General features: G+C 43.1%; 1 protein-coding gene across 1 annotated transcript in view; it reads left to right on the top strand.

The window, feature by feature from the left end:
* The window catches only part of KCNH8 (potassium voltage-gated channel subfamily H member 8), a 369,341-nt gene that overhangs the window by 156,944 nt on the left and 188,288 nt on the right, over positions 1 to 24,109 (top strand). Inside the window, exon 4 of the mRNA XM_077809313.1 lies at positions 6,083 to 6,210. Within this exon, the coding sequence (XP_077665439.1) occupies positions 6,083 to 6,210 (128 nt within the window). The remainder of the gene's footprint in view (positions 1 to 6,082; positions 6,211 to 24,109) is intronic.

Genomic DNA, 24,109 nt, shown 5'->3' with positions numbered 1-24,109 from the left:
CCCAGGAGCTACCCAGAGTTTGAGGGAGTGTGCACATACTACCACACTTTAGGAGGATAAAACATCTCTCCTCCCTGCTGCCAACCTGTTCCACTGGTATTATGACTTTTTAAACTGGTTTGCACTACATGGTGTACTAGGAGGCAGCAGTCCTATGCTGCAGCTGTGCCTGGCCGTAGGGATGGGTGCCAAACCACAAAACCCTATTTATTCCTTCTCCCTGCTTGCTCACACTCACAACGGCTGAAAAAAAAATAGTCCCGTGTCATTGACACCAGACTTGGCCATTGATATACGATAGTTTAAAATAGGGGTTTGCCAGCAAATGGGCTTTGCAGGTTGAATATCCATTGTAAGCCAATAATTGTCCAGCTGTAGTCCATCACTTGTCGTCAGAGCTCTTCCTTGTGGTCTGCGGAATTAGACACTTTCAAACCCAAGAAATGGAGGACTGAGGTGTTGCCCATTGTGGTAGAGTCCATAAGGTTTTTCCTTCTGATTAGGGCCATACCAAATTCGTGGCCATGAAAAACGTGTCCTGGACCGTGAAATCTGGTCTCTTCCCAGTGAAATCTGGTCTTTTGGGTGCTTTAACCCTATACTATACAGATTTCATGGAGGAGACCAGTGTTTCTCAAATTGGAGGTCCTGACCCAAAAGGGAATTACAGGGGGGTCACAAGGTTATTTTAAGGGGGTTGCGGTATTGCCACACTTAGTGCTGCACTGCCTTCAGAGCCAAGTACCCGGACAGCAGTAGCTGTGAACCGGGCACCCAGCTCTGAAGGCAGCATCCCGCCAGCAACAGCACAGAAGTAAGGATGGCAATATCATACCATGCCACCCTTAGTTCTGCGCAGCTGCCTTCAGAGCTGGGCAGCCGGAGATGGCAGCTGCTGACGGAGGGCCCAGCTCTGCAGGCAGCAGTGCAGAAGTAAGGGTGACAATAGCATAACATACCATCCTTCCTTCTGCGCTGCTGCTGGTGGTGGCTCTGCCTTCAGAGCTGGGCTCCCGGCCCGCAGCTGCTGCTCTCCAGCTCCCCAGCTCTGCCTGCAGTGCCGCTGCCAGCAGCAGCTCAAAAGTAAGGGTAGGAGTACCACAACCCCCCTCAATAACCTTGTGACCCCCCCAACTCCTTTTTGGGTCAGGACTCCTACAATTACAACACTGTAAAATTTCAGATTTAAGTAGCTGAAATCATGAAATTTATGATTTTTTATATCCTATGGCTCTGAAATTGACCAAAATGGACCATGAATTTGGTAGGGCCCTACTTATGATAAAGTGGCCCGTTGACTAAAAAGAGTTGCATAACTTCTTTTTATGGGCCCTGTGCAGTAGGCACTTACGCACTTGAGTAAGTTTACTCACATAAGTGATTCTGCTGAAGACAGTGGGGTTACTCCCAAGAGTAACTTACCTAATCATTTAAATGTTTGTAGGATTAGACCCTAAACATTTTATGTATCTTCTCCCTCTGCTCCCACTGTCATTTCTAAGTTGTGAAATAAATCATTTTCCTAGTGATTAAAAGGGATGGTTGTGTGCACTTGCTGTTTTTCTGCTTTCTGACTTTGTGGCTGCTACATCAATGTGACACAGTATGTGACCTAAATAAAAAATTATTAAATAATCATTGGAATATACTTGATCTAGGCGAGTACGGTTATTTTTAAGATAATTAGTTTTATTTACCTATGCTTTTAGATTTCTCTGGCACTTGTCAGGGCTGCAGGCACACGCGTGTGTGCACACTGAATGGGTCCCCTGCTTGTTCCTCTTTGTACTCCACCCTGCATTTTGTTCTACATAAATAAGGGTTCTTCTTTCGGTCTCTAAAGCATCCTCTTATGAGTTTATTTGGTTGAAGTGTGTGTCTAGACTACTATTGTATATTGAAATGCCGCTCATGTGATTATTTACATCAAACATAAATCTTCAGGATTTTTCTGTGTACTGTGAATGAAAAATACTGTACAAAGGCTGGGTATTAATCTTCTCTCACACACATGCGCATGTGTACACGCGCACACACACACACGCATGACAGCTTCTGTAATAATTATCCATGACTAGACCAGGAACATGATGCCATGCAAGGGACTCTGGGGGATCCTAGTGAGAAGAGAAGGTTCTTGTTCGGGAAACTTCAGGGATTTCTAAGTAACACATCCAGTTGGTGGATAATGTTTAATTAGCAGAGGAAGTGAAAGGAGTGTTATAAAGAGACATTATGGCTGTAACCACCACGTAAGGTCAATATTGAATCAGTGGTATAACTTTTATCTCTCACTTGATGAACAAACATTTCATTTTATAGTTCAGATTTTTAAGAATCACACTTCATTTAGGGAATAAGAATATTATAAACAAATAGTGTTCTGTACCATATCCACTGCTTTGCCCTACTCTGATGATGCAATGTATGGCTCAGTCAGCCATATAAGCTGAGCTTATGGGTCTTTTACATTGCGAGAGCAGCACAAAGCCACTGGAGCATGCCAATGAATCTGTCTTCTGATTTATGAATAAGGGGGAGATTTTCAAAGGTACAAAAGGGAATTTAGGCACCCAAAAGCCATTAACGTTCAGTGGGAGTAACAAATGTGGAAGACATTTGGGGCTTGATCTGGCATACACTTTTTCCACTGTCAACGTTGGCAGAAAGGATGCAGGATCATGCCTTTACTTTATATTTGGCAGTTTATTAGCAGGCAGTGCCATAGGCCTAATATTAAGATTTACCATTCTTACCAAATCTTATGTTTCTTGTGACATAATTTTCAATCTTAATACATGTGATTCTGTAGATGACCATGTATAAAAGAAAGAGTGTAGAGGGCAGCATGAAGAGATGAAAAATGAATGATCGCTTCTGTCACAGGTGAAGAGGTGGAGTGAAAACTAAACTGGAAAACAGCCTTTCTAAGTGCTATTTTTTAGGGTTTTTATCACACAGGAAGGGGCATCTGAACAGATTTTCAGCCCCAAAATGGAGCTTTTTTTGGACCATTAATCTGTCACAGTACGTGGCGAGATGAGAAATCCTTTCAATTTTAAACACAGGATAAAAATAAAAGGAGTACTTTATTATGCTGCTTTTTATTCCAAACCGGCCATGTAGAAAGGAAGTTTTCTGTGCATTTTTTGTAATTTTTTGAAAACTGGGTAGTAACCAACTCTGTATTTTAAAAATTATGAAGCAAATTCCTTTGTTCTAAGGAGTGATTTGCAGACCTGGTACAATAGGAAATGATCAGGAGTTGCAATACTTCATTAAAAAAAATATACAGAGATTTCAAAAACACAATCAGTGAACAAGGAAGCTGAGAAGGAAATCAGGATTGACTCCTTCAGTGGTTGCATATGCAAGTTCACGGGGAGAAAAAGGAGATTTCAGAAACTTCCCTCATCCAGTATATATGTTACAAGTGATGGTTTAAATAGACCAACAGCCTCATTAACTTAGCTCTTCTTTTTTCACAAGCAGATCCTTTTCATTGTCATCACTAACTTCTACTCTAGGATGGGAATTTTCTGTCTCATTTCTGTAGTATTTTTCCCAAATGTGTTCTACATTCCTTTTCCCTCCTCCTAGTGATCACTGGGACTTCTGTTGCTAGTACTCCTACTGATACAGTCTCTAACAAATAATGGAATCATCAGGCTCTGACTGGAGTCAAGTGCCGTGGGAAAGCTACACAAACATGCAAACTTTGTAATTCTAACTGCCACATCAAGCTATAGAGCCTGACTCTGATATTGAAGCACTGAAAAAGATGCTAGAATTGGAGAGGGATGAAGATTCTGGAAAGAAAAAGAGTAAAACAAACCTAAAATAAGTTTTGAAAAAATTCCACAGAAATCACAAGTGCTCTCACACTAGAGCAGCAGTTGGGCCCCGATTCAGCAAAGTACTGAAGCACATGCTAAAGTGCATCCCTGTTTGGCGAAGCACTTAATCACATGCTGAGTGTTTCAGTGAAACGAAGTAAAACAGACTTAAATGAATGCTTAAAATGAAACGTGTTTATGTATTTTGCTGAATCGGAGCCTTTGGCTGTGTCTACACTACAGGGCTTGCAGCGGTACAGCTGTGCCACTGTAACTGCGCCGCGGTAAGGTCTCCTGTGCAGCCGCTCTATGCCGACGGGAGATTATGCCTATGTCAGCATAATTAAACCACCCCCAATGAGCGGCCCTCCAAACCGCTGCTTTTGTCGGTGAAACTTATGTTGGTCGGGGTGTGTTTTTCCACACCACCGACTGACAGAAGTTTTATCGAGAGAAGTGCTAGTGTAGACAAAGCCTTAGTTATGACAAGGAAAAAGAACTACATGTGAAGATGAACACCGAGGTTAGTGGTGCTGTTGGTGTGTTCAAAAGTTCATATGCATCAGTCTTGCCTTGCAACATATCTCACTGTTATAACCTTGGTTTTGCTGAGAAGAGACTGCCATTTGGGCTAAATTATGTTGTGGATTATTTTATGTGAAAAAGTGTTCACTAAGGAATGGATGAAACTGTGACCAGAATGGGATTTGAACTCTGACAACAAAGGTTTGCTACCAAATCTTAGGTTCACATTAGGAAACACATATGGTCTGACTTTCAGAGGTGCTGACTACCAGGAGCTCCTATTGATGTTTGTACAGCTGCTCATCTTCCTTAAATGTCAGGATAATGCAATTGAACAGTTTACAATCCAGTCACCTGGCCCTACAAACATTTTACTTAGTTACATTACTCATATGTAACTTTGTTCAGATCTGCTTAATAATCCATAAGTTTGGAGTCTAAATGGTGGCCATAACTGATATGTGAACATGCCACAAAGGCAAAAGGGCAAGGATGGATATGGGGTACAGAGGTATAATTACCTGGCTATTCAGTGGGTGCAACAGCTTTCTGGGTTTTTTTTAACTGAAGTATAAATACACTCCTTTTTGGTTGGCTCTGTTGCATGAGATAAATGTAACATTCTTCAGTAAGAGGATGGGGAGGTTGGCTCCCTCCACATTGCCTCATTAATGGTCTCATTCTGCATATTATGCTTCACATCAGTTCAGTAGATATCAAGGCTTCCTAACTTCTCCTGGGCAGACTTCAAGATGCGCAGCTTTTGGCTATTAATTTCTGACTGTGCTAATTGTACATTCTCAACTGTACATTCTGCATTGATTTTAATTAGACTTGCTTGACAGATTCTTCCTATACTCCCACAATTCCTTTTCTCAATTGTGGTGGTACTGTTATTCTTGACATTTTGTAGAATATGGGGCAAACTCTGCTCTCCTTTACTCCAGCATCAATCCAAGGTAATTCCACTGACTTCAGTGGAGATACTCTTAACTTGCTACATTATAAGTGAGACCTGAATTTGCTTATATAATTGACAGTTGCATATATCTGAATGGGGGTGGCTGGGAGGAATCACAGACATTTCCAAAAACAATGTTTGATCCTTGTCCTTAATGGATTTTATGTCCATTAAAGAATGCATCAAGTGATGACTATGTGATAGGAAAAGTACAATTCTAAAGACATGGAAATGAGAATGGGACATTTGTAACAATCACACTTGCTGACAAGCATATATTGTCATTGTGGAAATCTAATGAGTTACGGCGGGGGTTGGTTTTCTTTTTCATCTTTTGTTTTTTATTACACCTCAACAGGGGGAATTCTAACTTTACATTTCCAACATTTTTTCTTTTTTTAAACAAAAAGTAGTTGATGGAATTTTGATGAAGTGGTGATTAATCTCAGGCACTGTTGCCTTTTGTCAGTGATCAGTTGCAATTTATTTTCTGAAAACGAAAAGGGAGAAAAAAATCTGTATTTTCCTATGTCTGAAGCCATGAGTTATAATGAATTGTTTTTCATTTGAGCAACGGCATTTGCCTTTTTATAGGAAAGTGGGTCTTGCTTCCCTGTCCTCTGAAATGGGGATATTTTGAGGTATACAACACTTACATGTATTCTTATTTGTATCAAACTCTAAAATGTCAGTAGTTCAGCTCTCGCAGGTTAAAGTGACACCAGCTGTTGTTTAATGGGCTCTCACTTTTATTCTACAGAAAAATGCAAAGGAAGAGGAAGAGCAGGTTCACATTTTGATTCAGCTCGGAGACGGAGTAGAGCTGTCCTTTATCATATCTCCGGACACCTGCAAAGAAGAGAAAAGAACAAATTAAAAATTAATAATGTAGGTGTAATGCATATGTTTCATTTTCCCTCCTCTTTTTGGCATATATGTTCCCTTGCTGCTGAAAGAGCAGCAGATGCACTCACTAGCTTTACTAATTATTTTTTGTTTTCTTTGACATACATATTTGCAGTTTCTTTTAACGAATACACTGAAAAAGATCAGCACATACATAAGAGAAATCCCTAATCACAGTGTTGTCATAGCAAGAAGATTAAGGTATATGGCAGTGCAGTGCAGAGCAGCAGGTAGATAGCTTTGGCTGTGGTATTTCATTTGCAGTTTATGAACCAGGACAGTGTGTTTAGTCAGATTATAAGTACAGATATTTTTATCAAAGGAAAAGGCCTTATGAAATTTCTCAAAACTTAATTTTAGCTTCCAGTTTTCCCTATATAATTGCTTTTAATACCTTTTGCTAGAAGATCCATGAATAGATTAAAGTAATAAAAACCTACATGTTACAAGAAATCGAGAAGGCGATTTCTCTGAGAAAACATTTGATTTGAATGTATCGAACTTGGTGCAGTACATAACCTGATGTGCTTGTAATTTAATTGCAGTAGAACTTTCTCTGTATTAAGAAAATCCTGGTGTTTATCTCAAAGTAACAGTAACTGACAAGTAAGTTAATAGAATACTCTGTGGATGTTGTATTTTTTTTTAACTTTGTCAGTTTTGTTCAGCATCAGCCTTCTATTGTTATACTCCTGACTCCCCCTCCCAGAAGGCACAAAATAAAATAACTAAGTTCTGGGGAAAGCCCTTAGGCTTTTTTTAATATAAATTTTAACCAGTAAATAAAATAGCTAATTGTTACCATGATGCCCTAAATATCTACAATCTCCTTCCTATCAGTCAATCCCAAAGCATGTCTATATGCTACACTGTGACAGCCGTTTGCCAAAGTGGTACTCAGAACCTCAAGAGCCAAATCCTCAGCTTCAGTAGACCAGCATCACACCATTGACACTGATGCTATTTACTCCAGCTGAGGCTTTGGACCCAAGTCTCTGACACCTTTTGAACTTTAACCCCATATGAGGGACTCCTTTGTTTCCCCACCTCCAAAGAGGTGAGTATTTAGAATCTTAGAGAGAATAGTCTTTCTGGGAATCTTAAAGCAATAGTACTAGTTATGCTTGTCCCACAACACTCCATGATGCCATATCAGCACATTTAGTCTCTGCTGCCATTAAGCAGGACTCGTGGGCTCTGTCTCTGCCTCCTCAGCCCAGTGAATAAGACTGACTGCCAATTAAACCTTTACAAAGGAATCCAATGTACGTGATCCTAAGGGTATGTCTACACTACAAAATTAAGTCGAATTTATAGAAGGCGATTTTTTAGAAGGCTATTTTATACAGTCGTTTCTGTGTGTCCCCACACTAATGCACTAAGCGTATTAAGTCGGCGGCGTGCATCCACAGTACCGAGGCTAGCGTTGCACTGTGGGTAGCTGTCCCAAGTTCCCGCAGTCTCTGCCGCCCATTGGAATTCTGGGTTAAGCTCCTAATGCCTGATAGGGCAAAAACATTGTTGTGGGTGGTTTTGGGTGCACGTCATCAGTCGCCCCTCCCTCTGTGAAAGCAACGGCAGACAATCGTTTAGCGCCTTTTTTCCATGCAGGCACCATACTGCTTTCAGCAGACGGTACAGTAGGACTGCTAACCGTCGTCATCAAACCACTGCTTCCACTGTCACTCTGCTCTTCTGATACTATGAATCCACCTCGCAGGTCCTCTATATGACTGTTGTCATCCACAGCTTACTCTGGCACTCTGCTCTCCTGGTGGTCTCGCAGGGCCACTTCTGCTGCAACTCTGCTCAGCTGCTCTTGTCTCGCCATACCGCGGCAAGCGTGCAGCCTGCTCAGGTGTTGTGTCCTAGCAGCAGACGATGCAGTGTGTCTGCAACACTGGTCATCCAACCACCGCTTCCTCTGGCACCCTGCTCTCCTGCAGATGCCATACCACAGCAAGCATGGAGCCCGCTCAGATCACTGCGGCAGTTATGAGCATTGTAAACACCTCATGCATTATCATGCAGTATATGCAGAACCTGCAAAAGCAGGAGAGGAGGCGATGGCAGCACGGTGACAAGAGTGATGAGGACATGGACACAGACTTCTCTCAAAGCACGGGCTCCGACAATTTGGCCATCCTGGTGGCAATGGGGCAGGCTTATGCAGTGGGATGCCGATTCTGGGCCTGGGAAACAAACACAGACCGGTGGGAACGCATAATGTTGCAGGTCTGGGATGATTCCCAGTGGCTGCAAAACTTTCGCACGCGTGAGGGCACTTTCATGGAACTTTGTGACTTGCTTTCCCCTGCCCTGAAGCGCGAGAATACCAAGATGAGAGCAGCCCTCACAGTTCACAAGTGAATGGCGATAGCCCTCTGGAAGCTTGCAACACCAGACAGCTACCAGTCAGTCAGGAATCAATTTGGAGTAGGCAAATCTACTGTGGGGGCTGCTGTGATGCAAGTAGTCAACGCAATCACTGAGCTGCTGCTATAAAGGGTAGTGACTCTGGGAAATGTGCAGCTCATAGTGGATGGGTTTGCTGCAATGGGATTCCCTAACTGTGGTGGGGCAATAGATGGAACGCATATCCCTATCTTGGGACCGGACCACCAAGTCAGCCAGTACATAAACTGCAAGGGGTACTTTTCAATGGCGCTGCAAGCACTGGTGGATCATAAGGGACGTTTCACCAACATCCATGTGGGATGGCCGTAAAGGTACATGATGCTCGCATCTTCAGGAACTCTGGTCTGTTTGAACAGCTGCGGCAAGGGACTTACTTTCCAGACCAGAAAATAACCGTTGGGGATGTTGAAATGCCTATAGTTATCCTTGGGGACCCAGCCTACCCCTTAATGCCATGGCTCATGAAGCCATACACAGGCACCCTGGACAGTAGTCAGGCGCTATTCAACTATAGGCTGAGCAAGTGCAGAATGGTGGTAGAATGTGCATTTGGATGTTTAAAAGCACGCTGGCGCAGTTTACTGACTAGGTTAGACCTCAGCAAAACCAATATTTCCATTGTTGTTACTGCTTGCTGTGTGCTCCACAAGATCTGTGAGAGTAAGGGGGAGATGTTTATGGCAGGGTGGGAAGTTCAGGAAAATCGCCTGGCCGCTGATTACGCGCACCCAGACACCAGGGCGGTTAGAAGAGCACAGCAGGGTGCGCATCAGAGAAGCTTTGAAAACCAGTTTCATGGCTGAGCAGGCTGTGGTGTGACAGTTCTGTTTGTTTCTCCTTGATGAAAACCCACCCCCTTGGTTGACTCTACTTCCCTGTAAGCCAACCTCCCTCCCCTTCCCCCTTCGATCACCGCTTGCAGAGGCAATAAAGTCATTTTTGTTTCAAATTCATGCATTCTTTATTAATTCGTCACACAAATAGGGGGATAAATGCCAAGGTAGCCCGGGAAGGGTGGGGTGGTGGATGAGGGGAGGAGGGAAGGGCAAGGCTACACTGCACTTCAAAACTTATTCAATACCAGCCTTCTGTTGCTTGGGCATTCCTCTGGGGTGGAGTGATTGGGTGCCCAGAGCTGGCCCCCACCCCCGCATTCTTGGGCATTTGGGTGAGGAGGCTATGGCACTTGGGGAGGAGGGCAGTTGGTTACACAGGGGCTACAGTGTCAGTCTGTGCTTTTCCTGCACCTCAACCATATGCCGGAGCATATCAGTTAGATCCTCCATTCGCCTCAGCATTGCATTCTGCCTCCTTTCATCACGCTGCTGCCACCTCTCCTGTTGCTCCAGCCATCTATCCTCTCGTGTGTCCCTCCTGTCCTTGTGTTCATTTTGTGGTTTCCTGGACTCTGCCATTGCCTGCCTCCACGCATTCTGTTGGGCTCTTTCAGTTTGGGTGGACTGCATGAGCTCAGAGAACGTTTCATCACGAGTGCTTTTTTTTTTGCCTTCTTATCTGCGCTAGCCTCTGGGATGGAGTTGCTAGTTGCAGCGTTGAAACATTTGCAGCTGCGGGAGGGAAAAAAGGGAGCTTAAAATTGAAGAAGACACATTGCCCATTTAAAAGGAGGGGCTGATGTTTTCAGGTTATCATGCAGCATAAACCCAACTAACCCCCACACACACCCAATTCTCTGGGATGATCGCTTCACCCCTCCCCACACCGCATGGCTAACAGCGGGGATGATTTCTTTTCAACCACAGGCAAACAGCCCAGCAGGAATGGCCACCTCTGATGTCCCCTTAATAAAATTCCCCTATTTCAATCAGGTGACCATGAATGATATCGCTCTCCTGAGGATAACAGAGAGAGATAAAGAACGAATGTTGCTTGAATGCCAGCAAACACTGGGACCACATGCTGCCATGGTTTCGTATGTAATCATTCCAGACTACATGCTACTGGCCTGCCATGGTAAAGCGTCCTACCATGGAGGACTCAATAAGGCTACGCTCCCCAGAAACCTTTTGCAAAGGCTTTGGGAGTACCTCCAGGACAGCTTCATTGAGATGTCCCTGGAGGATTTCCACCCAATCCCCAGACAGGTTAACAGACTTTTCCAGTAGCTATACTGGCCACGAATGCATCCCAAGTCTTCAGGGCAAATTAATCATTAAACACGCTTGCTTTTAAACTGTGTATTATATTTACAAAGGTACGCTCACCAGAGCTGCCTTCTCCTCCTTCAAGGTCCAGGAGCCTGGGTTGGGAGGGTATTGGATCCTGGGTGATAAACAATTCCTGGTTGTCGGGGAGAACGGATTCTCTGCTTGCCTGATGTATGCTATCTTCAACCTCCCCCTCCTCATCACCTGTTGTGTGAGATTGTACAGGGGTGGGGCAGTGGTAGGGGCACCGCCTACAATTGCATTCAGCTCATCATAGAAGTGGCATGTCTGAGGCTCTGACCCAGAGTGGGCATTTGCCTCTTGGGTTTTTTGGTAGGCTTGCCTAAGCTCCTTAAATTTCAAGCAGCACTGCTGCGGGTCCCTGTGATAGCTTTTGTCCTTCGTGCCCTTGGAGATTTTTTCAAATATTTGGCATTTTGTCTTTTGGAATGGAGTTCTGATAGCATGGATTCCTTTACCCATACAGCGATCAGATCCCGTACCTCCCATTCGGTTCGATTCTGGGACTCCATGGTCACTTCTGCTGATGAGCTCTGCATGGTCACCTGTGCTGATGAGCTCGCCACACTGGCCAAACAGGAAATGAAATTCAAAAGTTCCTGGGGCTTTTCATGTCTACCTGGTCAGTGCATCCAAGTTGAGAGTGCTGTCCAGAGAGGTCAAATTGGAGCACTTTGGGATAGCTCCCGGAGGCCAATACCATTGAATTGCGTCCACACTAACCCAAATTTGACCCGGCATTGTCGATTTCAGCGCTAATCCTCTTGTCGGGGAGGAGTACAGAAATCGATTTTAAGAGCCCATTAAGTCGACAAAAATGGCTTCATTGTGTGGACGGGTGCAGGGTTAAATCGATCTAACTCTGCTAAATTCGACCTAAACTGGTAGTGTAGACCAGGGCTAAAAGAAACAGAAACAAGACTAATTACTTAATTTTATGTGTCGAGCCCTGTTATTTCTCATAATTCCTTAAACCTGAGGGGCAATGACACATCACTGACCATAATAATATCACTGATATCTGGGAAATAGATGGATGGCTAAGTGTGAAGATTGCAGTGTTGTGGGCAGGGAATAAGGAGCTTACATAAACGCTTGACCAAAGTGTGGTCCTTGCACTCATGGAAACTCAGACTGCTCCTGTAACAACTCCCTTTGGAGCACCGCAAAGGGCACAGGAAAAGGTGAAGAGTTAATAGAGCCATCCCACCCAAACTTGCTGGGTAGCAAATCTGTCTGGCCATAGAAGGGGGAGTGTGCCTCACCTTTTAAAATGGCTTCTTGATGTATGAGCAAATTCTGAGAGGCATACTCAGAGGCTCTACTGGTGCAATGATAGGTTTCAGAGTAGCAGCCATGTTAGTCTGTATCCGCAAAAAGAAAAGGAGTACTTGTGGCACCTTAGAGACTAACAAATTTATTTGAGCATAAGCTTTCGGGAGCTACAGATCACTTCATCAGATGTATGTAGTGGAAAATACAGTGGGGAGATGTTATATACACAGAGAACATGAAACAATGGGTGTCACCATACACAAGAGTATGTAACAAGAGTGATCAGGTAAGGTGAGCTTTAGGGCCTAATAACATCAGCCACACTATCAGAGGCTCGTTCACTTGCACATCTACTAATGTGATATATGCTGTCATGTGCCAGGAATGCCCCTCTGCCATGTGCATTGGCCAAAATGGACAGTCTCTGCGTAAAAGAATAAATGGACACAAATCAGACGTCAAGAATGATAACATTCAAAAACCAGTCGGAGAATGCTTCAATCTCTTTGGTCACTGGATTACAGACCTAAAAGTGGCAATTCTTCAACAAAGAAACTTCAGAAACAGACTCCAACGAGAAACTGCTGAATTGGAATTAATTTGCAAACTGGATACAATTAACTTAGGCTTGAATAAAGATTGGGAGTGGATGGGTCATTACACAAAGTAAAACTATTTCCCCATGTTTATTCCCTCCCCACACACGCACACTGTTCCTCACATGTTCTTGTCAACTGCTGGAAATGGCCCACTCTGATTATCACTACAAAAGGTCCCCCGCACACCCCCCGCTGTCCTGCTGGTAATAGCTCACCTTACCTGATCACTCTTGTTACATACTCTTGTGTATGGTAACACCCATTGTTTCATGTTCTCTGTGTATATAACATCTCCCCACTGTATTTTCCGTTACATGTATCCGATGAAGTGAGCAGTAGCTCCCAAAAGCTTATGCTCAAATAAATTTGTTAGTCTCTAAGGTGCCACAAAGTACTCCTTTTTCTTTTTGCGGATACAGACTAACATGGCTGCTACTCTGAAACCTATCATTGCACCAGTAGAGCCTCTGAGTATGCCTCTCAGAATTTGCTCATACATCAGGAAGCCATTTTAAAAGGTGAGGCACACTCCCCCTTCTATGGCCAGACAGATTTCCTACCTAGCAAGTTTGGGTGGGTGGGTGGGATGGCTCTCTGGGAGCCAGGGGAGGTGGATGTAGACAGATCAGGCAAGGATGGGTGGAACTTGGACTTGCTGACAAAGAGACTGGGGACAGGAGCTGGGGGGAACTGGGAATGACTGGACAAGTAGACTGGGAGTGGAGGATGCAGCCTGGGACAGAGCAGCCAGAGGTGGAGATTAGGACTGACTGGGTAAGGAGACTGGTGCCAGGCTGAAAAGCCTGAGGATTGGAGACTGGGACTGACTAGATGAGGACAGTAGGACAGGACTAAGGATCAGGATGGTGAAAAGACATAACTGAGAGAGAGTCAAGTAGGAGGGAATGGGACACAAAGAGTCAAGTTTGAGGAGAACAGGCAGAAGAGTCTGTGCCCACAAGAGAATCTCCGCCCTTCTAGAGCCTGGGTTGGAACCCAAGATTCACAAATTTCACCATTCCTCTGCTGTCAGCAAATATCTATGAAACTACTGTCAAAGTGTCTTGTCACTCTCGAGTGCTGGTTCACATCTAGGATGACAACCGCGTACTGCTATCAGTAGGATACTCTGTTAGCTCAAATGACCTTGGTCTGTGTGGAGGATATAAAGATTTCAACCCTGCTGATTCATGAGTGTCAATATGATTCCACATGATGGAATTTTACTTTTTCTACTTTTTTAAACAAGTAGAAAATTGCATACACTAAAATATGTTAAAAGAATGTTAAGGTTGCAAAGTCGAGCACTAAAATTAGGAAATGTCAGAATTAAGTTGGCTGTTTTACCTTAATTCACTCCCCTTGCGTGTATGCAATTATGATCCAGTCTTTAATTACATGATCCTGTGCTGTTTTTTTCTACAGGATCCCTCATTCCATGCATGTGATGAACCTGCTCTGGGAATTGGTAAGGGTGGTGTAGTGAAGGAGGCTGTTGTCTGTAGGACTCTTGCTTCATTTGTTGCAGTAGTTGGAAGGTGTATAGTGAATGAGGCAGGGCATTGGAGGAAGAGACTGGAGGGTCTCATGGTTAAAGCAGTGAATGCTGCCCTGGAGAACTGGATTCTATCCCTGCCTCTGCCACAGAGTTGCTCTGATGCTGGGCAAGTGGCTTAAAGCAAACCTCTCACAGGTGGTCACTGATTGTGTTCTATGTTTTCTGCATCCCTGACTTGAGACCTAGGGGTCAGATTTGCAGAACTGTTGGGCACTCACAACAGCAACTGAAGTCAATGGGAACTGATTTGAATATATTGGTGCTATATAATGCTATATACTCTGAAAAATCAGGTCCAAGGTAGCTCAGATTGGGCATGCCAAATTAATGCAGGGGTACTGGAATAATTTGTATAGTGGGCTGCTGAGCCATTGAACCAAAATGTAAACCGTGTATATGGTGGAAACCACTTCAAGCCAGCGGGTGCGGCAGCACTCCCAGCACCACTACTTTCCAGCACCTGTGAACTAATGGATACTTTTGGCCTTAATTCGTCAGCCTTAGTTCCCCATCTATAAAATGGGGATTATACTATCCCCTCACCTTTACAGAGTGTTATGAAAATAAAGTAATGTTTGTGAAGCACTCATTAATTAGTGACGGTTGACCTAGATAGGCCCATGAGGAAACTAGTCATTCTTTTTTCAGAGCAGGGTACAAATAGTGTGCAAATAATAAATAAAGGTCTGGGATCATAAATTCAATAATAGGGAGGAAAAAATATTGAACAGCAGCTAATTAAGTGAGCACCGTGCACTGAATGAGGCAGGGGTCATGTGGAAAAAATAGTATGTGACCATTTAATTAAAGACTGTATTGTAATGAATACACACAACTAAAGTTGCACAGGTGAGATTAAGTCTGGCATTTGCTCACTTTGGGGAGCTTGACTGCAACCATAATGTTCTTTTAATGTATTTTTGTGTTTGTAACATAATATTCAATTTGAAAACAGAACAAAACTATTAAAGTTAATTTATAAAAATAATTTAGAAACAGATTTTGAATTTTATCAGCTGTTATTTTGCAGCAACTGAAAGTTCTTGTTGTGGAAGTAAGGTGACATTAAATGAAAAATATGGCTTTGGAAGTGGAGGGAAAAAAATACTTTTTCATCGGACTTGGTCTCTAGAAAACGAAAGATATAGTTCACTTGACTGAAGTCCTAAAATAGCTGTATATTAATGATCTCTAGTTTAATATATGGCCAAAGAGCCAAAATATTCTCATCAAAGCTTTCAGTCTGCACGCTGAGGTTGATTTTTAACATGAACAAAACAATGTTAAAATAACCAAAGTCAATTGTGTATACACTGGGTGCTTAATCCAGCATCTTCTTCACACTCAGAACAGGTATCTAAAAGAATGTACCCAAGGTGTAGATTCATAGGTTATAAAACCAGAATGGACAACTGTGATCATCTGTTCAGACTTCTTGTGTAGCACAGGCCAAAGAACTTCTCTGAATTAATTTTCTGTTTGAAATAGAGCATATGTTTTAGAAAAACATCTAATCTTGATTTTTAAATGTCCAGTGATGGAGAATCTGCCACAAGCCTTGGTATATTGTTACAGTGGTTAATTACCCTCATAATTAAACAAGTTTGCCTTATTTATAGTCTGAATTTGTCTAGCTTCAGCTTCCAGCCATTGCATCAGGTTATACCTTTGCTACATTGAAGAGCTTTCTATTATAATTTTTTTGTTCCCCATGTAGGTATTTATTGACTGTAATCAAATCACCCTTTACCCTTCTCTTTGCTAATCTAAACATGCCAAGTTCCTTGAGTCTTTCACTATGAGATGTTTTTGAATCGTTTAATCATTGCTTTGGTTATTCTCTGAATCCTGCTCCAATTGATCAACATCCTTCTTGAATTGTGTACACGGGCTCTGGTCACATTGTTCCAATAGCAGTTGCACCAGTACCAGATACAAAGACATATAACTTGCCTGCTTCTACTTGATATTCCTTGTTTATCATAGAATCATAGAATATCAGGGTTGGAAGGGACCTCAGGAGGTCATCTAGTCCAACCCCCTGCTCAAAGCAGGACCGATCCCCAACTAAATCATCCCAGCCAGGGCTTTGTCAAGCCTGACCTTAAAAACGTCTAGGGAAGGAGATTCCACCACCTCCCTAGGTAACGCATTCCAGTGTTTCACCACCCTCCTAGTGAAAAAGTTTTTCCTAATATCCAACCTAAATCGCCCCCACTGCAACTTGAGATCATTACTCCTTGTTCTGTCATCTGCTACCACTGAGAACAGTCTAGAGCCATCCTCTTTGGAACCGCCTTTCAGGTAGTTGAAAGCAGCTATCAAATCCCCTCTCATTCTTCTCTTCTGAAGACTAAACATCCCCAGTTCCCTCAGCCTCTCCTCATAAGTCATGTGTTCCAGTCCCCTAATCATTTTTCTTGCCCTCCGCTGGGCTGTTTCCAATTTTTCCACATCCTTCTTGTAGTGTGGGGCCCAAAACTGGACACAGTACTCCAGATGAGGCCTCACCAATGTCGAATAGAAGGGAACGATCACGTCCCTCGATCTGCTGGCAATGCCCCTACTTATACATCCCAAAATTCCATTGGTCTTCTTGGCAACAAGGGCACACTGTTGACTCATATCCAACTTCTCGTCCACTGTAACCCCTAGGTCCTTTTCTGCAGAACTGCTGCCTAGCCATTCGGTCCCTAGTCTGTAGCGGTGCATTGGATTCTTCCATCCTAAGTGCAGGACTCTGCACTTGTCCTTGTTGAACCTCATCAGATTTCTTTTGGCGCAATCCTCCAATTTGTCTTAGTCCCTCTGTATCCTATCCCTACCCTCCAGCGTATCTACCACTCCTCCCAGTTTAGTGTCATCTGCAAACTTGCTGAGGGTGCAATCCACACCATCCTACAGATCATTTATGAAGATATTGAACAAAACCGGCCCCAGGCCCGACCCCTGGGGCACTCCACTTGATACCGGCTGCCAACTAGACATGGAGCCATTGATCACTACCCATTGAGCCCGACAATCTAGCCAGCTTTCTATCCACCTTGTAGACCATTCATCGAGCCCATACTTCTTTAACTTGCTGGCAAGAATACTGTGGGAGACTGTGTCAAAAGCTTTGCTAAAGTCAAAGAACAACACGTCCACTGCTTTCTCTTCTTCCACAGAGCCAGTTATCTCGTCATAGAAGTCAATTAGATTAGTCAGGCATAACTTGCCCTTGGTGAATCCATGCTGACTGTTCCTGATCACTTTCCTCTCCTCTAAGTGCTTCAGAATTGATTCCTTGAGGACCTGCTCCATGATTTTTCCAGGGACTGAGGTGAGGCTGACTGGCCTGTAGTTCCCAGGATCCTCCTCCTTCCCTTTTTTAAAGATGGGCACTACATTAGCCTTTTTCCAGTCATCTGGAACCTCCCCCGATCGCCATGAGTTTTCAAAGATAATGGCCAATGGCTCTGCAATCACATCCGCCAACTCCTTTAGCACTCTCGGATGCAACGCATCCGGCCCCATGGACTTGTGCTCATCCAGCTTTTCTAAATAGTCCCGAACCACTTCTTTCTCCACAGAGAGCTGGTCACCTTCTCCCCATGCTGTGCTGCCCAGTGCAGTAGTCTGGGAGCTGACCTTGTTCGTGAAGACAGAGGCAAAAAAAGCATTGAGTGCATTAGCTTTTTCCACATCCTCTGTCACTAGGTTGGCTCCCTCATTCAGTAAGGGGCCCACGCTTTCCTTGACTTTCTTCTTGTTGCTAACATACCTGAAGAAGCCCTTCTTGTTACTCTTAACATCTCTTGCTAGCTGCAACTCCAGGTGTGATTTGGCCTTCCTGATTTCACTCCTGCAAGCCCGAGCAATATTTTTATACTCACCCCTGGTCATTTGTCCAATCTTCCACTTCTTGTAAGCTTCTTTTTTGTATTTAAGAGCAGCAAGGATTTCAGTGTTAAGTCAAGCTGGTCGCCTGCCATATTTACTATTCTTTCTACACATCGGGATGGTTTGTCCCTGTAATCTCAATAAGGATTCTTTAAAATACAGCCAGCTCTCCTGGACTCCTTTCCCCCTCATGTTATTCTCCCAGGGGATCTTGCCCATCAGTTCTCTGAGGGAGTCAGTCTGCTTTTCTGAAGTCCAGGGTCTGTATTCTGCTGCTCTCCTTTCTTCCTTGTGTTAGGATCCTGAACTCGACCATTTCATGGTCACTGCCTCCCAGGTTCCCATGCACTTTTGCTTCTCCTACTAATTCTTCCCGGTTTGTGAGCAGCAGGTCAAGAAGAGCTCTGCCCCTAGTTGGTTCCTCCAGCACTTGCACCAGGAAATTGTCCCCTACATTTTCCAAAAACTTCCTGGATTGCCTGTGCACCGCTGTATTGCTTTCCCAGCAGATATCAGGGTGATTGAAGTCTCCCCTGAGAACCAGGGCCTGCGATCTAGTAACTTCTGCGAGTTGCCGGAAGAAAGCCTCGTCCACCTCATCCCCTTGGTCTGGTGGTCTATAGTAGACTCCCACCACGACATCACCCTTTATACATCCCAGGATCACAATAGTCATTTAGGCATCACATGGGAGCTCCCATTCAGATGATTATCCACATGACTTGCAAGTCTTTTTCAGTCCATCATGTTGAAAGTAAGGCCTACATACTTATGGTTGACGGTAGAAAAGAAGGAAAAGGCACCAATTGTTAAGCCTCTACAGTCTAAAGCATAGTTAGTTCGGTTTGGTATTTTTATACACATGGAAGGACCCAACTACCCTTGTAACCAATCAGTTTAAGAAATCAAGTTTCAGAGTAGCAGCCGTGTTAGTTTGCATCCGCAAAAAGAACAGGAGTACGTGTGGCTCCTTGGAGACTAACAAATTTATTTGAGCATAAGCTTTCGTGGGCTAAAACCCACTTCATCGGATGCATGCAGTGGAAAATATAGTAGGAAGATATATACATAGAAACATGAAACAATGGGTGTTATACACACTATAACATATAACACCCATTGTTTCATGTTCTCTGTGTGTGTGTGTGTGTGTGTGTGTGTGTGTGTATATATATATATATCTCTTCTTACTGTATTTTCCACTGCATGCATCCGATGAAGTGGGTTTTAGCCCACGAAAGCTTATGCTCAAATATATTTGTTATTCTCTAAGGTGCCACAAGCCCTCCTGTTCTTTTTAAGAAATCAAGAGGCTGCAGTGAAAACATCAGAAGTGTATGTAGCTAAATGGAAAATTCTAGCGCATATGGATAACGTATTTGAGAAGTAGCAGAATGTCAAATGCCTTAGGATTTATGCTATATTAGCCATTTTTGGACACTGTCCCTCTGTTCAATAGGTTAGTATTGAGGTTGGTGTTTTAGGCACAGGCAGTGCTTCCGTTCCTCCCACATTATTTTTGACTCACTGAAATTAAATATATTATAGTACCATTTTAATTACAAAGGATCATTACACTGAGCTATGGAGCTGTAAAATTGCAGTGTAGATCCTAGAGCTTGGGCCCGAACATCTACATTGCAAATTTTACAGCCCCAGAGCCCGAGCCCCGCATGTCCAAGTCAGCTGACTTGGGCCAGGCCTGGGTGTTTAATTGCAGTGCAGACTACCCCCTGTGCACTGCAGAGCTTGGGGGAGATATTGTGGTCTGCACTATCCCATGCTCAGGGCTGTGCTTTAAAGGCACATCCTTGCCCTGAATGAGAAAGCACATTTGTGTATCAATAGAAGGACTTAACTGACTATATTCAAAACTAGAATTGTCCTAGAGCCTGACTTGTCAAACCTGTGATTTTTCCCCGCAAGCTACAGTAACTCTGGTGTTCTCAGCAATATTACAATGGTAGCTCTAAGGCACTGCTGATCACATTAGACATGCTGCATTGTCCCTTGTCTTTCCCATTGCTTTGTCAGTTCCTAAGAGAAAAAAATAATAATTCAGGAACTTAAACGTGAACTAAGATTTGTGAAAAGATGAAGATAAGAACTATAGAAGTTATAATCAAGAACTTAAAGCAGAGGAACAAACTTAGTTCTTCCTGCTTAGGGAAAATAATTTCAACAGCTGTACTGCAATATAATTAAACTCACCCAGGCCTATGACAAGGACAAACAAGAAACCACCGAGAGCTGTGAAAAAGCATAACAGAAGAAAGACTTTTTTAGAGCAGTATATTTAGGAGAAAGAACAACTCTTTTAGGTTTATGAAACTCTGTCATGAGTATAGGATGACCTAGAGGAGTCTAACAAAGAGACTGCTCTCAAGAATGATATGGAGTATCAACCTGTAAAGAATATTCACTGGAATATTCTTTGAGCGAGAACTTTGAGAAAATGAGAGAGAAAACATGAAGATTCAGTTAGAAAAAAAAAAAGATTTTCTCTTTGTGTGTGTGTGTGTGTGTGTGTGTGTGTGTGTGTAATTACAATTTTTATTTTGTTAGCATCTAAAGGCCAAAGTGAGATTGGGATCCCAATACACTAGGTGCTATACACACATGTAAAAGATAGTCCCTGCCATGAAGAGCTGATAATCTAAATAAACAAATCAGACAAAAGGTGGAAAGGGAAATGGAGGGATTGATCAAAAGGTCATACAGCAGGTCAGTGGGAAGAGAAACCTAGTCCTCTGACTTAGTGGGCTAGTGCACTATCTTAAGGATCATACTGCCTCTCAAGTACAATTACGAATGTTTACTAGTTTTCCCTAGAAATTTCCCTGGGATCGGGCTAGCGCAAAATAATCCAGAAAGAATTGCAGAGATCAAGTATTCCAGGCCAGTGGAAGCAGCTGTGTTAACACGTTATTCTGCTGGGGAGGCACTTCGATTACATCTTTTTGCCCACCAGGGGCAGCTGTGGTGTCAGAAGAAAGGGCAGCTGGCTCACCGCGGGATCAGCCAGCTGTGGAGAGGGAGGGGGAATTTTGGCCTTGCCGCCCCACTCCTCCCCCCCACTTCTACAAAGATTCCAGCACCCTTGCTGTGATCCTTCCTCTGAAGCATCAAGAATTACTGCTGTTGGAGATAGGCCACTGGGCATGGGGGACCAGTACTCTGAGATGAGGCTGAGCATTCTCTCTCTTGGGTGCTTGACTGGCTGGTTCTTGCTCACATGCTCAGGAAGATGATTTCCTCCTAGGTCAGACTGGCAGTGACCTTGTTTTTCTGGTTGTTTGTTTGGTTTGTTTGCCTTCCTCTGCAATGGCAGGTGCAGTTCTTATGGGTATATCTCAATCAATTTCCTCACACTACAAGGGCCTTTGGGCATCAGTGCACTTCAGTCCCTCCTCTTTTCTGCCTGTGACACATAATAGTTTAGTCTTGTGCAGGCTGTAATACCTTCGTCTAATTCAGATTGGTGGGTGTAGCATGAGGGTTGTTGGGCGGTGTTGGTGGCCTGTGATATATCCGAGGTCAGACTGGATGATCTGAAGGTCCCTTCTTTGGACTTAAACTATATTTGGTAAGTGGGGGGAAAAAAACCCCACAGGTTCAGCAGCTGCAAAAATGGATTACTGTTGCAGAGTACAAAGCTAACCTAGCAAGATCTATGAAGTAATTTGAGTAATTGTAGGAAAAAGAGAGAGCCAGTGTTTGCCACTGCAGAAGAGAAGTGGGAGAAAGGTCATGGAAAAATGGTGAATTTTAAGTTCGCTTCAGTAAACATAAAACAAAAGGAGCTGGAAGAGAAGATACTTCTCAAAGGAGAACTAGAACTAATACAAAGAGGAACACTTTAAACTGTCTGATTAAAAATTAACTGACAGCAGCCTGGACTTAGTGGAACTTAGGAAAACAGGATGAATCTGTTGAAAACCAGAACAAGGCAAAAGCTTAGATTAGTGCAACATGAAACAGTCCATGAAATAGATGCTGCTGTTCAGCGGAGAAGACTTTTTTTTTTTAAACTGAAAGATGAAGGGACCGAAAATGAGGGAATTGGGAGATGTATTTGAATCTGAAATTTGTATTTGCAGGGACCCCTGCAAATTATAAGGATTCAAACAAGTTGTTCCTCTGGGGAACAAGACTATCCAGTGCACCATATGTATTCTCTAATGTCTATTGGGTCATGTTAAGTATATGTGTGAGGCAAGATCTGGTCTTAAAGTAATTATAAATACAGTTAACTTTCATATAGCAGGCGTCAAAGGGCAAATAGTTTATCTTAAGATAAAATGAAACAGACTGCTTAAGAGGTAAAAGTGTAGAGGGAACCCTGGGATAAATCCTTAGGAAGAGTCCGTACCGGAGCCTTAAAGTCTACCTGTCCTCCAGAAAAGGAGAGTCCATTAAAAGGAACTCAGTGGCATTTAATGGGATTCACCTAGCAGAAAAGAAAATAGTCAGTTCCTGGCCAATCCTATTCTCTATTAATTCTCATATCTTGTGGATTGATGGGGGGATTAACATTCACAGTTATCAGCACCACCTAGCCACATCCACATGTCTATTAGGGAAAGAATAATTTTGTAAAAACATTCCCTGTCAATATAGAGGGGAAAATAAAGAATATGATCATTTTCTCAAAATGTATTTCTGCCTTGTTTGGGGAATGTGCTTCATTAAAATAGAGCTCTTTGCCTTGTAGGATATGTCTATGCTACAGCTGGGAGGTGTGATTCCCAGTTCAGGCAGACATATGCACACTAGCTCTGCTCAAGCTAGTGTGCTAAAAATGTCCGTGTTCCCTGAGGTAGCCCAGGCAGCGGCTTGGGCCAGCTGCCTGAGTACATACCCAGGCTCCATACAGGTTTGTACTAAAGCAGCTAGCCAAGGATATTACCTGTGCTATTACTGGCTACACGGCTATTTTTAGCTTGCTAGCTCCAGCAGAGCTAATGCATTTCTGTCTACCTTAACTGGGAAACACACCTCCCAGATGTAGTGTAGACATGTCCATAGATATTATACTGAAAGCGTATGGCTATTTGAGTAATTATTGCTGAATATAAGAGACTTGGATAACATGTCCCTAAACTATGCATGCTGTATATAACCATGGACAAGCTTAAAATATGGTAGCTTTAAGTGTCGGATGAACGTGGTACTTGAGCAATCCTATTTTTTCATGCTCTTTTCTTTTCAAAACAAATGTGGTGTTTTTGTAGCCGGTTTTCATGATGTCTGTTCCAACTTAATTGTATGTTTAAAAGGAATGCTACTTTCACCCTGGGGATGGGCAGAAGGAGAAAAATTTGGGGACAAAATCTGATCTCGAATACACTGGTGTGAATCCAGAGTAATGTCAGTAGACTGATGTAACTAAGATCAGAGTCTGTCCATTTCTGAAATGCAAATTGCTTTTTCTGGAAAGGTGAGCTCTGTGCTTTGCTAAATTAACTTAATGAAGATTCTTTGCACTTAGGGTCCAACCATGCCCCCATAGGAGTTTATTGGAAGGGACCATGCATATCTTAGTTCAGTTTCATATATGGTAGAGCCAGCATTAGTCAGCATTTTGTTCAGCTCTTTTACAGACTGCTTATCTGTGGGCTAAGGCATATCTTCCACCAGAAGCTTTCAATGATTCACATCAATCAAAAGCACAGACCCAAACCTAAATTCAAAATCGGTGTACTTGAGGAACAGGATGTTTCCTGAGTCATGACATTAATGTATACATTCCATAAATGCTGCTTACTGCAGTTAGAATTGATGCTTTTAATTTTTGAACTGTACGTTGTAGTAATAATATCCAGTACTCCAAACTTCTTTGGTGCAAATACGGAATGTGCATTAGTTCTGCTAGCCTCCCCCCCCACTCCCAGGAAAATATTCACCAGCAAAAGAACTGAAATAAAAAAATATTCATTAGCAAATTATTGCCTTTGTGG

The sequence above is a fragment of the Eretmochelys imbricata genome, chromosome 2 (genome assembly GCF_965152235.1).
Source record: "Eretmochelys imbricata isolate rEreImb1 chromosome 2, rEreImb1.hap1, whole genome shotgun sequence".
Classification (NCBI taxonomy): Eukaryota; Metazoa; Chordata; order Testudines; family Cheloniidae; genus Eretmochelys; species Eretmochelys imbricata.
This window is presented reverse-complemented; position numbering and strand designations above follow the sequence as displayed.